Source organism: Ips typographus, linkage group LG1 (genome assembly GCF_016097725.1).
Source record: "Ips typographus isolate SLU linkage group LG1, UJ_Ityp_2.0, whole genome shotgun sequence".
Lineage (NCBI taxonomy): Eukaryota > Metazoa > Arthropoda > Insecta > Coleoptera > Curculionidae > Ips > Ips typographus.
In genome coordinates, this window is record NC_138422.1 from 3,186,926 (window position 1) to 3,201,954 (window position 15,029).

The 15,029-nt window shown below is 33.7% G+C and overlaps 1 protein-coding gene across 2 annotated transcripts in view; it reads left to right on the plus strand.

Moving 5' to 3' along the window:
* The first annotated feature begins 3,395 nt into the window (after positions 1-3,395).
* The window catches only part of LOC145733459 (uncharacterized), a 278,672-nt gene continuing 267,038 nt past the window's right edge, over positions 3,396-15,029 (plus strand). For both annotated transcript variants that reach the window (XM_081986332.1, XM_081986410.1), the window contains exon 1: positions 3,396-3,622. In XM_081986332.1, coding sequence (XP_081842458.1) covers positions 3,410-3,622 — 213 coding nt within the window. In that variant the 5' untranslated portion in view covers positions 3,396-3,409. The remainder of the gene's footprint in view (positions 3,623-15,029) is intronic.

Here is a 15,029-nt window from a genome sequence, read left to right on the forward strand (position 1 = left end):
TTAGTAAATTGAATTTAATTAATGTAATTACAGCAAAATTTTAAACTTTATACAAAAAATTGTAACACTCACTTTCCCCATCGCTCTGAAACTTGGTATTTTCATTTTGATGGTACAGAGCTATTGAATCAATTATCTATATCTCATATATCTCGTTTATTTAAGGAAAAAAATGCAATACACAAATTATGTGTATTTGTGTCTAATTTACTTTTTGGTAGTTTATTAGAATATCATATATTCAGGGTGCTACAAAGTCGATGCATTAGGATTGACTATAATTGATAGAGCTTTGGTTAAATAGAGGCAGAGTTGCGCATTTTAATGTTAAATTATTTGTTTAAAAAAAATTAAAACCATTAACACATCTGAAGATATTTGTCAAAATATCCAAAAAAAAAATTAAAACAAATTCAAATTCCTCAAAATCAAAAAAAAAAACAAATCCAAAGTCCAATTTTTTTTTACTATTGATTTTATTGATACATCATCTACTGCATCTGAGATGAGAGGAAATTTAAGATGATTTCTAAATTTCTCTCTTAATGCTAGCTTAACCTTCGGAAAAATGGGCAGCAATATCTTAATATTTGCTATCTCTTTACCAAATAAACTACACAAAACCAAAAAAAAAAGACTGAAACTTGGCTATATTTCATCTGAAACCACAAAGTGAAGCGCCTAATATCATTACGCGATGCCCCCCGGCTCATAAAGCGTCAGATAAGCTTCGAGAAAGGGGGGAAAATTTTCGATGTTTTAACTTAACAAGTGCGGTTTGCTTGATTGGCGTATGGGGAAGACGCAGATAATTTTATTGCTTTATTGTTGTTCAGGGAACGAAGAAGATATGTTATTGCCCTACAGGCAGTATCATGACCTAAATATGAGCGTTTTTTTGTGTGAAGAGGGTGAGGTAAACACCTCGGATTCAACGTAAACGACAAGTTATTTATTAAGGAACACGGTGGGGACGATTTCTTATTACCACGGCTGATGCTCTATTAACGTAATCATCTTTGCACTTAATTAAATAAAAAAAAGCAGTCGAGCGCCTTCAGGTGGATCTTAAAAGTTTTGAAACGGCCTTTCGGGCCATTTCGCTTTCGACTCGACGGCGAAAATTAAATTCTTCCTTAATCGTTTGCACTAATATCTTTTAAATGTTCTCCTCTTCTTCAACAGGAAGTAGAAGAATAATTGATGATTTCTTTAGTAAGGACAAAGTAGTTTGATGGGGGAAAAATTGTAAAAAGTAGTCAAATTTCAGGTTTTATGTTTAAGTTTATAATGCAAGTGATTTAGATGTTATTAGGATTGCCTCTTTATTTTTATTAGTATAGAGTTTATATGAAATAAGTTTAATTTGTCGTGAAAATTAATTTGATGATTAAATGTAACTTAACCTAGAAAATGTTTTGCCAGCTTAACCTGTGTCTTTAATTGCAAAGGATAGGATAAGGAAAAACTGGTAATTTTTAGGAGAAAAGAAACTAAAAATGGATACAAATTCTACGTAATGTGCTACAGAGTGATTGTTTAAATATTAACTAGTTAGTTTTTCAATATTTCTGCGCACATTTTTTATAAAATTGGTCTAGAAGTTGAAATAAATCCAAATATCAAAATATCTGGTTTCGTTTGATACTCAAACTTGGGGCATCCTGTATACTAATGGATTATCTAGAAATGAAACAGATATAAATATGTAAGTTTTTAAACATCAACTACAAGGTATTTAAGGGGGTTTAAAATGCCTGTATTTGAATACAGGAATTGTACTTCAAGTAGGACTACAATTTGACGTAGAATTGAGTTTTTACGTTACCGAGTTTTTACGTTACCGAATTGAATTTAAAAAAGTTGTTAAAAACCCATTCTTAATTTTTTTTTCCAAAAAGAAGACATTAAAAGAAAAAGTTTCATTTTTTCGTTTTGTTTGTTTTTCAAATTTGGGACACTCTGTATACACTAATCTACCACCTAAAGGTAAAGAATTTTGGAATTTTTGGCTAAAAAACAGGTTAAGTTAGTTAAGGGGATGGTCAAAAATGGTTAACCTTCTGGCTGTCCTTTTTGATTTTGACGGATAGTATAGTATTCTGAAGAAAATGTCATATAGCTCAAAACATCCACAATAAAGAAACAAATATATTCCTTCTAAAGTCCGGTACTTTCACCTCAGGATAAATTTATTGTTAGGGTAATTTCTATAGAAATGACAGAATTGACTAATAGCAGCGTCTGATTTCAGGATTTCTAAGTTATTCTGAACTGACCACCAAAGGAAAATATGCAACAATTAAATACACCAACTTTTATTAAACCTTGCATTGGATGGTGTATGTTTGCCGATTAAAATCAATTTCAACTTGTTGCCAAGTTTATGTAGATAAAAATCTCAATAGAACATTTACCCATCCATAAACTCGACAAAAACGAGCTCAGATAAGGAAGGAGATGATAGAATTCGGGAGATTAGGTCTAAGAGGATTTCCATTCAGGATATACGGTGTATATTTGGAGATTAAAAAGGCCCCAGTTCCAACAAGAGATTATCCCTCTCAGCCTTTTTGACTGCATTTCCTTATATGTACCGCAAACATTTTCTATTTTACGCAATAACTAAAATTTGCACTACCAGCATCAGTGTCGCAACGTCTGAATAATACAGCAAGTTGCGGTTTAGAAGCGTTCTTGAGCTTTGGAATCCCGCGGGTGAATAATTTAAGTCCCCCGGAGGATCCGGGGATAGACAAAGGAGTTATTGGGAATGTGTCTCTTATAATGGCTTTGTCTTCGTCTGGCTCTCTAGTTAAGTGCAAAACACTAAAACGGATTCATTGTTACGAATTATTGGCGGAGTGGGTTTAGGCTAGGGCGTTATCCGATATTTTGCAATTTTTACGAAAACTTTCAACGGCAAAGTTTGCCTGAATTTCGTACCTGGCCGACGAAAGATATAATCAAGAACTTCAGGCTAATTAGTCAAGGGGAATTAATTGGATTGAGTTCGGTTTAAAACGGAGAAAGTTTTCGTATTTACTTTGGCTTATGGAGTTGCGAAAAACGTCAGCTCTTTAGTGTTGCAGAAAGATTCTTCAGTGCTTACACTAATTAAATTGAAGGAAAAGTGGTTTTTATTTAATCTAATAGAAAATTGTGTTTTCCACCAATTTTAAAAACTTTTAATAAGTTTCTCCATTTTACCATGTGTACCAATCATCAAAGCATATTGGGATATTTTGTAAATTACAAAATTAGTCTGTTACAAAGTTGAAACGAAATGAAGAGACACTAAACCAAAAATATCTTGAATTAATTGCAACGTTGCCAGTAAACATAAATTTAGTTTATACATTATGATTAAAAGCCAGTTATTAACTTAATTGCAGATAACTATATCAAAATGTGCGAAAGCGCCTACAACTCGCCGCTTCCAACTAGAAGACTGACTGAATCCTGCTGTAGCAGTCCCGCACGAAGCATCAGAAGTCACAACATCGAACTTCTTTCCGACTCTGATGGGGAGTTTGACGACAAGGACTTTGCCACCGAGATACCCGGTGCACCCGACCAGACCGTCATCGCCGGTTGGCTAAAGTTCCGCGACAACAAAAAGGTAAGACCGATTGATGATGGCTTAATGGAGCCCAAAACTTGTGCATTATGCAAGTCTCTTTGCGGCCAAGTAGTCCGTTAGGGGGTAAAAACATGTTTCGTGACATCCACTTTGATAGGACTCGGTTAATTTTTAACGAAACTGTTTGAGCTGGCTAGTTTGTGGTACAACAACGGGTTTGAGTGACGTCTATTACTTATTTAGGGGTGGTTTTCTAGTTTAGAGTGAATTAGGCACGCGACGAGAATACCGTTGATTTATACAGGGTGGTTCAAATTGATTGTAAGATACTTGAAACGTGGAAAGTACATAAAAATAAACGCCAGAAAGGTGTCATTTAAACTATGGTTGAAAAGTGCCCCCTTTCGGAGCTAAGGGACCCCAAAAAACTAAAATAAAACTTATATGAAATTTGGCATGCTTGTTCATCATTTTGAAGTAATTATTTGGCGTTTTTTTCAATTTTTTTAAAATAATCTAGACAGGTACTAATTTTTTTCATTATGGATTAGCATATAAAAATGACGGTATCTGAAAAACTATGCAAAATGAAAAGAAATATCTAAAATTACAGTTTAAAGAAATTTAAAGCTGTCAAATTTGATGAGCAATCCAGATGATTTTAAAAAATTGAAAGAAAATTCTAAATGACCACTTCAAAATGGTGAACATGCATGCCAAAGTTCATTTTTCAGTAACTTTTTTCGTTTAGGAATTAAAAATAAAAAAATGATTTTAGTGGCTCACCTTTTAAGGTGCTCTAACTCCACTAGGGGGCACTTTTCGACTACAGTTTATATGACATGTTAGAATTTATTTTTAATGTACTTTCCACTCTTGAATTATACTACAATCAATTTGACCACCACCACCCTACCCTGTATGTATAAAAACATGAGTATAAAAAAGTGAGAGTCATACACTGCGGAGTTATGCACAGAAACATCCATTAATTGTAAAAACTGCCCTTCATAGTAAAATTGATCAAACTTATCATTTTCCTGTCAAATATTTTATTAATTAGGTCAGGCTAAACAGACTAAAACATTTTTCTGATATAAAACTCCTTGAGTCCACTCCTGACCTAAAACAACCGTAGCAAGAGAAAGTTAAAGAGACCCCGTCCTCATTTTCAACTTCTCCCCGCTCTCTCTCTCTCCATTCGATTTCCTTCCTACTTCTATCTCCTTCTCACTCTTTCGGTAATTATGTGTGAACATACTGTTTGTGTTAATGTTCAGGTGCTTTAAAGTTACCGCCGAAAGTTGGAGAATGAGGCAAAAAAGCGACGTGAGAGTTTGGTTTTGACGTCAGCTGCACAGATAAAGATGCTCGGAACGTGTTCAAGGGTTGATTTACGCTTTTTGCGAGTGCCGACGCTGAATTGAGATTTAATGCTGATTGTTCGGATATTTCAGGCCGATAATTATTAAAGTTAACCCCCTCCGGGTCGGATTGAGGACGAAACAAACGTTTCCACGAATGCGCCAGAAACAACAAACCGTAAAAAGATTGGAGGGCAAACGGTTGGTTGATTACGATCTACAACTTCTAATTGTACCGAATACTAAAAGGTGTGATAAGATTGTGGGTTTTATGGGCTTTTAACACGCCATTCTGGGGCTATTATGGTAAGTCTGGAGTGATTCGCGCTTTAATATATTACGCCACTGAAATGAGAGGGATTTATCGCACTCGGCCATCTAAGTTTTGCATAATATCATGTCTGTACACATGTAAATTGTTTGTTACGACTATCGGCACTCACGTGAATAATTCCGTGAGAAAACATGGTTTTTAAAGCATTCATTTGTTTTTTACCTTATACAGGGTGCCACAAATTCGTATCTACAAATGGGGATCTCGAAAACGGTAAGAGATACAAGGTTGGTTAAAGGGAATTTGGAGTTAAATCTTATGCCGTGTTAATATTTAAAAAAATAGATTTCCTCCAAAAATATCCGCAAAAAATAGGAAATTTCGGAAAAAATCTTCTATTAGCTTATTTGCTGAGATAATTCAAATTTATTGACACTTTGTCATTGCTACTTTTTTCCTCTACACCCTGACATTGTCACATTTGAAATCCGACGTTTCGGTTTTTGCCAGTCATCATCAACTTTATTGAGTGCTTAAGTGATTTTTAAGTGCTTTTTTTTCTGATTTAAATGACGTGCAATACTTGATTAATCTTTTGAATTTTGCTGAATTAATTAGTCATGATGATTGCTCTTACACAAAACCCATGTAAAATAAATAAAATAGGCGATGCAAAGAGCATACAGAAATAGGTACATGTTTTAAATAGAAATTCTGTGTAAATTTAAAATTTAATGAAATCCATTATGTTTTGTCATGAAAATATTCATAAAGTTGATGATGGCTGGCAAAAACCGAAACATCGGATTTCAAATGTGACAATGTCAGGTGTCAGAGGGAAAAAAGTTGCAATGACAAAGTGTCAATACATTTTAATTATCTCCTCAAATAAGCTTACAATATAAATAAAATATTTTTCCAATTTTTCGTATTATTCGAATATTTCCGGAAGTAATTGGATTTTTTTAAATGTTAAAACGGCATAAGATTGGACTCTAAATTCCCCATACTTTGTGGTAAATTTGTGGCACCCTTTATAATGTCGAAAAAGCTAGAAAATTTGTGGAAATGGTAAATCTGCTAAGAAAACTTATCAGTTTCAAACCAATTTCAAATATATTTTTTTATTAATCTATTTATTTCATTTTTTACTAAATTGCGTTGGTCGTACTTTAATCCAATATTAAGTTAAACGTAGTTAAGACTGTCACTTGTTTCACATGTTTTGTAGAATTCAAAACCAAACTCATCTTAAACATTTTAAATGGTTTTAAACGGTTTTAAACTCCACTTAAACGGTTCGGTTTAAATAGAGGTAAACCGAGAATTAGAACAAAGTTCTATTTTGTGAAGAAATTGACGTCAATTTATAAGACTTTATTAATCAAGCTTCAGCTGAACTTTCTACAACATGGCGTTTTCGAGATACGGGAGTTTTTTTTTAAAAGTTAGGTTAAGTTCCAAACTTACACCAAATTTTATCTAAGACGTTGTGAATACATATTTTTTATGAAAATTTACAAAAAACAGCATTTTTATTTTGCAATAACTACTGCGCTTCCTAGCGGTGGATTTAGAAAGTTGAAAGTCCAACGATTCCTTGCTGATTACATTTACTAAATAATTTGTTTTCTCTTTACACGAATTTTGTGGTACACCCTATTCAAGATTGGTAACTAAGAGCCTGCACGTAGTCAACAGGAAAATTCTTATTAAAATACAATACAAACGTCAAGGGGAGACTTCTTATACTTACCTCCCCTAAGACTGTGAAAACACCAACTTGCATCGAAATGCCACCATTAAAATTCATCAACGGCCCCCCGAAGGCCGCTTTTTTCCTATTCTTATGTCCGCCAAACCATAAAATCGACTTAACCCCCACCCCTGTCCCTTACAGGGGGTTAGCTACAAAGGATTACGCTTGCGACAGGGTGCATCGTGCACACAATAGGGGTACAGGTTTAAAAGGATTCCTCTATTGTGTTATTAGAGGCCCTTAAAAGGGCAATCATTTTTAACCCCCTTCTCCTCGCCGCCCTCGCCGTGCAAAACTAACAAACTTTCGGGGGATTCCGCGGATTATGGCACCCTTAAGTCTGTTAAGGGGTGTTTTGATTTCCAGCTAGCATAAATCCGCTAAATCGGATTAAGAAGTTTCCCTTCCAGTTAAATGCGGTTTATTTCTCGTTATGCGTCCCGAATTTTTCGTTTTGTCGTTATTACAAGCTTTACCTTGAAAGAAAGAAATTCGCTTTGTAAAATAGCAGACAGGTTGTCTTTCTGGAATATCTCCCAGAAGCAACATAAGGGTAAATTATTGAGCAAAATACTTTTCCTAAGTACGACTGTTACAACTTTCTGGAGAGATAAAAGAAATCGCCTGCAGGTGCTACCAATTCACGTTGTTGAAGCCGGTTTCGCTCCAGTTGGAAATGGCAAGGAATTCTGCTTTCAAATATTTATTGCATAATTTCCAGGTGCATCTTACGTCGTTTCCTTGTTGTTATGCACCTTCAATGTTGCTCTGGATTTTTGGATTGGCTGTTGAATTTGAAAGATTCTAATTAAATAAATAGCTTGAAATTTAGCATTTCGAATCGGATAAAGGCACTCAAATTACGCCTCAAAATAGCGGCGAGGTCCAGAAACGAGCTCTATAGAAAAACTGACCGCACGTTCAGAGTTTCGACGTTCTGGCTTAGCGGACTTAGATAGCAGGAATTACGCGGGTTGGAATGCCTCCTGCAGACTTCAAAGAGCCGCCATAGACAAAGACTAGCCGGATACGCTTTGTATTTTAAACGGATCCGGTCCGGACAGGTAGAGGGACAATGACAAGCGTATTCCAGTAAATAATACATTTTCGAGCAGTTTTGTGAGGAAAAAAACCGCCTAATTGCATCTCGTGTACCGTAAAAGCATATCCACACATCAACACGCAAAGTTTCAGCGTTACCACTAGCAGCAAATGAGTTTCCAATAAGATAAACTTTCCGACTAGTCGTCACATCGAGCTGTCTAAATTACTCTAATTGTCTAAATAGAGACATCAAGATGCCTCAAACTCCCGGGAGTAAACCCAATTTAAACAAAGTCAATACTAATTTCCACCTCATTACGGTAGAGCTCTCGAACAACTGCCATTAAGGGCACAACTCCAACTACTTATATCTTACCGCCCACTTTTCAAACTGGCGGGTAAACTACCGCAGTTGCGGTTTGCCAAGGTGAAATTTGCAAACAGGACCGTACTTGCAATCAGACATTCTTATGTTTATTCGAAAATTTGAAATTCAATGTCATTAATCAAGTCCTTATAATGCCCTTGGTATCTTAATTACTATAAGGGTTTTGGCAGTTTCCATATAAAAATAAGCAAATTAGGCCACCCTGTACAGGGTGTAACATTTTCGATACTTTGGATAGTAATTTAAAAAGACACAGACACGTCTGACTATCTTTAATGTTTTTTGACATTTGTCATTCTTAATTTTTTCGATAATTATTTGTTTTACATTTACTCCTTTATTGATAGGAATTTCGTTGTTTCAAAAAAGGTTTTGTAGGTAATTTTATGGTCTACAGAATGCATTCAGAGATTTTTTTGCTATACGGCCACCCTTGAAAATTTCATATTTTTTTGTAAGTGTTAAAAAATTATGTTTGCCAAGTATATTATTCAACGAGCATATAATGGTAGAAAAAGAAATGGTTAGAAATGGTTAGAAACAAACGTTACATTCAAAATATTTATGTTTGTATTACATTTTTTCTTTGTTTATTGGGTCTTCTGTCTCACACAAAAAAGGTTTGTTGGGAAAATGGAATTTCGCACTATTTTCAACTAAGTTGAAAATAACATTAACCTAGTCGTCCCAACACAAGACCACCGACTTAGGCTCGGTCTTGATACCTAAAAACGCTGACGTTTCGGTGGAAAACACCGTCTTCAGAGAATCTAAAAAAGAAAGAACACAACGGCAGAAAACAGAAAACAACAACTTAATAAATATTAAACTTGATAATGTTCAATTTGGAACTCTGAGAAGGGTTTTGTCAATGAAAATTGACATAAATTTTGACTTTTGTCATTCCAATAGGAAAGGTTATCTATTGTTGTAGTGAAAGGTGGGTTTTATAAAGGAAAAAAAAAATACAAGAAATTTCAGTTTCGTTTGATATGACCAAGTGTTATCTCCTCCTCTAGAATATTTAACCAAGTTTGGTCAATATTAAAACAGGATGTCGCAACACAGGAGTCATGGTTTAATCTAATATATGCACTTTCTTTTATTTTACGTCTTTTTGAAACAGTTTTTTTGTCTATTCATTCATTCTATTTGACTCTATGATCATTATCAAACGCGTGTTGGCATATATTAGATTTGTGAAAGTCTCCAGTTCTTAAATAATTTTGGTGTTCTTTAATACGTTTTTTTAAAGGTCTGAAGGTTTCACTAATATAAAATTGATTGCATTTGGCAAGGAATTTTATATATCACGTTTATTGTAGATTCATTTTCATTGTGAGGTTTTGTTTTAGTTAAGTGTGATCTTAATGTGTTTTGAGTTCTAAATATTGTTCTGATGTTATATTTTTTAGCTATTCGTTTGATTTTGTCAGAAATACCTGGAATGTAAGGAATAAAAAGGTTAGTAAAAGGTAAAATTTGATTTTGATTTCCAGACTGTTTTGGATGTTCTAAATCCCTAAAACATTTATTAATAAATGTTTCAGGATAGTGATTTTCTTTTAGAACATTTTTAATGAATAATTTTTCAAAAGACCCAATAAACAAAGAAAAAATTAGTAACTCGTCTCAACAATTTAGAGAACATTTGTATTACATTGTTACGTAAATGGATTTAACTTTGATTTTTCAGCGGTTTGGTGGAGTAATATCTCACGGAGTAGATAATGGGTGTTATTAATTTATTCAAAACTAGTGAGTAATAAGCATATTATTAAACAGTCGTAGAAACATTACTTTATGACACCAGTCTCCTTTTTTTGACAAGTGACATAATATCGTCCATTAAACCATAAAACTGGCTGACATCATTAAGCTCGTGATTTGTAAAATAAAAGGGATGAGAATCTCTCCGATCCCGGTAAAGAGTTACGATTACGAGTTGCGCCAGTTTCATTATCTTGGCTTCGTAGCTGGTGGCATTATCTTAACTGCCACTTGGTTTAATTTGTTACGGCCAGTGTGTGTGAGTGTGTGCAACAACACATACTCAAATTCGTATATTATTCGGCTTATCAGTGAGAGGTTTTGCGCCTGAAATAGCAAAAAGTTGCCCCCGCAACTTCCGAGAGTCTGGCAAACGTAAATTTACTTTTTCCACTCGTTAATAACGTTAGGAAAGAATTGCTTTTTTGTTTTGTTTTGCGCTATATCTGGTTGTGTTAAAGTTGCGTTAAATGGGACTGTGCAAGATTTTAATGCTTAGTTTTAGTCAAAATATTAGGTTGGTTCCATCATACGGAAAATCCAGACTTACGAACTCTCTCAGAATAAAAATTAAAATTAATTTGTTTTGATGTAAATTAAAAGTTTTTGTTTTGGGAACGCCATACTAGGTATAATTTTACTTATTTAAAATGTATTTTTTAACAGTTTAGCTAAAACATCACAAATTGTATCATCACAAAGAGTGTATTGTACATGATATCAGTCAACAATTTGTTAGACTAGAGCGCGCTTCGTGTCATCAGCTGACAGTTTGTCACGTGATCATTCTTTTGCAAATGGCAGTAATATCACGTGGCTAGTGCTATTTGACCTATTGATGGAATTTTGAGATACAGTCACGTGACTAAAAAAGTCAAAATTCAAGGTGAATTGTGGAATCAGTCACGTGACCTTAAGAAGGCAATTCTTAAAGATAGAATAATAGTAAATCAAAACCAGAAACACTTGAAAACAGTCACGTGACTAAAAAAATCCACTTTTAACTTGCAAAAGTTGTAAAAATTCAAAATTATCTAGCCTGTAGCTATTTTCGAAGTCAAAATTCGAGCTGAATTGTGAAATCAGTCACGTGACCTTAAGAAGGCAATTCTTAAAGATAGAATATTAGTATATCAAAACCAGAGCTGCTTGAAAACAGTCACGTGACTAATAAAATCCACTTTTAACTTGTTAAAGTGTAAAAATTTAAAGTTATCTAGTTTGTAGCTATTTTTTAAGCCAAATTCGAGCTGAATTGTGAAATCAGTCACGTGACCTTAAGAAGGCAATTCTTAAAGATAGAATATTAGTATATCAAAACCAGAGCTGCTTGAAAACAGTCACGTGACTAAAAAAATCCATTTTTAACTTGCTAAAGTGTAAAAATTCAAAGTTATCTAGTTTGTAGCTATTTTCTAAGTCAAAATTGAAGCTAAATTGTGAAATCAGTCACGTGACCTCAAGAAGGCAATTCATAAAGATAGAATAATAGTAAATCAAAACCAGAGCTGCTTGAAAAGAGTCACGTGACTAAAAAAATCCACTTTTAACTTGCTAAAGTGTAAAAATTCAAAGTTATCTAGTTTGTAGCTATTTTATAAGTCAAAATTCCAGCTAAATTGTAAAATCAGTCACGTGACCTTAAGAAGGCAATTCGTAAATATAGAATAATGGTAAAACGAAAGCAGAGCTCTTGAAAACACGTTACCTCAGAATAATTTTGGAAAATTTGCAAAGCAGCTCTTTGTAGAGCAATATTGGAATCACGTGACGTTTAGAATGCAAGCTTTATATAAATCACATGACTGTATGAGATGACAGAATATTTTTTGTAGCTTGATGCTGTAAAGCTGAATGGATCCCTAAATCTTTATGGTTATGTCATTTTCGTGATTTTATGCATTTTCTAGACTGAATCATAACATATGGTACATCATCGTAATCAGAAAAATAGGCTCTATTCAAATATGCAAACATTCAATATGGCGTCCATAAGAAAAATGAAAGTTGATGATGGTAACTAAAAAACGAAACGTCGAATATCAAAAATGATATGCCTCGTTGTAGAGGAGGCATATCATTTGATTTCAAGTGACAATGGTAAAGTAAAGTGTCTTTTGTTTTCAGTTATCATCAAATAAATTAATAAAAAAATAAAAAGTAACAACTTAACGTGATCAATTAACCATTTTTATAAAATTCCAAAGAAAAAAAAAGTTAAATTAATTTCGTAGCGCCACTGGCAGTTTGAATGCTTTCGGTAAATAGTGAAAGCCGATACCCAGATTCCATCATCAATATTGACTCTAACTTTCGAATTACTTTCATTTGGAAGTTTTTCGGTCCATTTCCCGAAAGTCCCGGACAGATATGTACTGCGGGCCCGCATATACCAAAAATTACCTTGTTCGCGCGGTAGGGAATATAAAGAAATCGATTTTGAATTAAAAACTTTTTGATTGTGTTTTACCCCGCTAGGAAAATTGATATAAATAAGTTTTTCGCTGAATTGAAAAACACAACGAGACTTGGTGGTAATCATCACCCCTCGAATAAAGTCCCTTTAAACCAGCTTTAAGGGATATTTACATTTGAACAAAGGGAAAATTTAGTCGGACCGGAATTACCTGGGAGCGTCTTTTAGATTTCAACGCGGAGGTTTCCTTTAATTAAAACCCTCAACTGGTTTGCATAAATCATTAGAAAACGCTAGTTCGGTGTTTTGTATCATGAATGCGAGCCTCATGAATTTTTATGGATTTTTTTCACCGTAGCTATTGACAGGCCTCTTTAAACCGCGCAAGCCCTAATGAAATATCCTTAATTGCCTTACCGTTCTTGATTAAATGGTTTTAATATCGAGGTTGTTTAAATTTCGCTGCCGTCATGCACCGAGTAATTGTATTTACGAGCCTCTCTTTCGCGATTTTCCGTAAAATTTTAAACACAGAAATGCTAGAACTGAATTAATATTTCAACTAACAAGCGGACATAAATCGCCAGAGACGTCGGAATTCTTAGTCGACAGAAATGCTTCATGTAATGCACCCCGGGGGAGAAACGAGTGCAACGAAAGCATTTCTAATTTCCTTCTTTTCGGAAAGTTCTCCAGTTGCTTTTCGAAAATGTCTTATGTTTTGACTAGAAATTAAAAGCTAATTAGGGACTACCTATTGCTTTTTAACAACCGTCCAAATGTAGACTTTGTTCACAAAAATTTAAATAGTATATTGTACAACAAGAGTGAGTAATATGTGTGTGAGTTATCAAAAGTGTCTTTTACGTTCAAAAGTACAAAAACTGTTTTAATTAGAAAAAAAAAATTTGAATACGTCATGATGGCATATTTTTGTAGTGAAAGCAATTTTTTTTTTGGTCACGTGGCAGTTTTCAGGTCAGTAGTAGTTGCAAAGTACACGTCACGTGACTTGGATAATTCAATTTTTGAGCTTGCACCACTGTAAAGGCCAGTTGATATCTGTCAAAATGAATCACGTGACCGTGAAAATGTAGTTTAAACATTAAACACTTGGTAAATTAAATTTAGACTATTTTAGACAGTTGCAAAAGCTGAAATTGTTTAGAGACATATTATGTGACTTTGATAATTCAATTTTTGAGCTTGCAACACTGTAAAGTCCAGTTGACAGCTGTCAAAAACAGTCACGTGACCTTCAAAACGCAATTTAAACTTTGGAAAATTGATAAATAAAATTTGGACAGTTGTAAAAACTTAAATTGCAAAGTACACGTCACTTGACGTTGATAATACAATTTTGAGCTTGCACCACTGTAAAGGCCAGTTGATATCTGTCAAAATTAATCACGTGATCTTAAAAATGTGGTTTAAACTTTAAAAACTTGGTAAATTAAATTTAGACTATTTTAGACAGTTGCAAAAGCTGAAATTGTAAGAGACATCACGTGACTTTGATAATTCAATTTTTGAACTTGCAACACTGTAACGTCCAGTTGACACCTATCAAAAACAGTCACGTGACTTTCAAAACGCAATTTAAACTTTGGAAAATTGATAAATAAAATTTGGACAGTTGTAAAAGCTGAAATTGTAAGAGACATATCACGTGACTTTGATTATGCAATTTTCGAATTTGCAACACTGTAAAGTCCAGTTGACACCTGTCAAAAACAGTCACGTGACCTTAAAAAATTAGTTTAAATGTGAAAAATTGGTAATTGGTAGTAATTTCATGTGCGGTCAATTTGTTATATTGATACACTATATTGTCTACTGCTTGGTCTACTACAATGTATTCCTTAAAATATCGCAAAATTTTTTAAAATATACAGTCAATGCCTCAAAATTCTATGAAATGCTTTATGAATACCTTAAAAATATTTCAAAATGCCTCGTAATACCTCAAAATGCTTCGTAATACTGTAAAAGTGCCTCATAATACCTTGAATTACCTCGAGTGTGTACACCAAAATACTTACCGTAATGATATTTGAACTTTTATGTATACACAAAACAACATGGAAATATTTATGGTAGAGCTCTACTTCTGTCCGTCAAATAAGACAGTTATTCAAGTTTAAACAAAAAAGTGCATAAAAGTGAACAGAAAATAATATTCAAATTAAATTATTAACTATATTCTTGAAAATGTTCTGTTATTATTCAAATATAGTTCACATAAACACAATGTGCTTTATTGCTAGTCAATTATACAGTTGTGATAATTCTTAGGTAGTTTAGATTAAAAAAAATATACACAATAACTGAAACATCTTTTCGGTTATTCAATAATGAACCCAAGTAAAGTAATATTAGTCGTATTGATCGTAAATGTATCTTCATTAATAATTGAAACTCTGATTAAGTT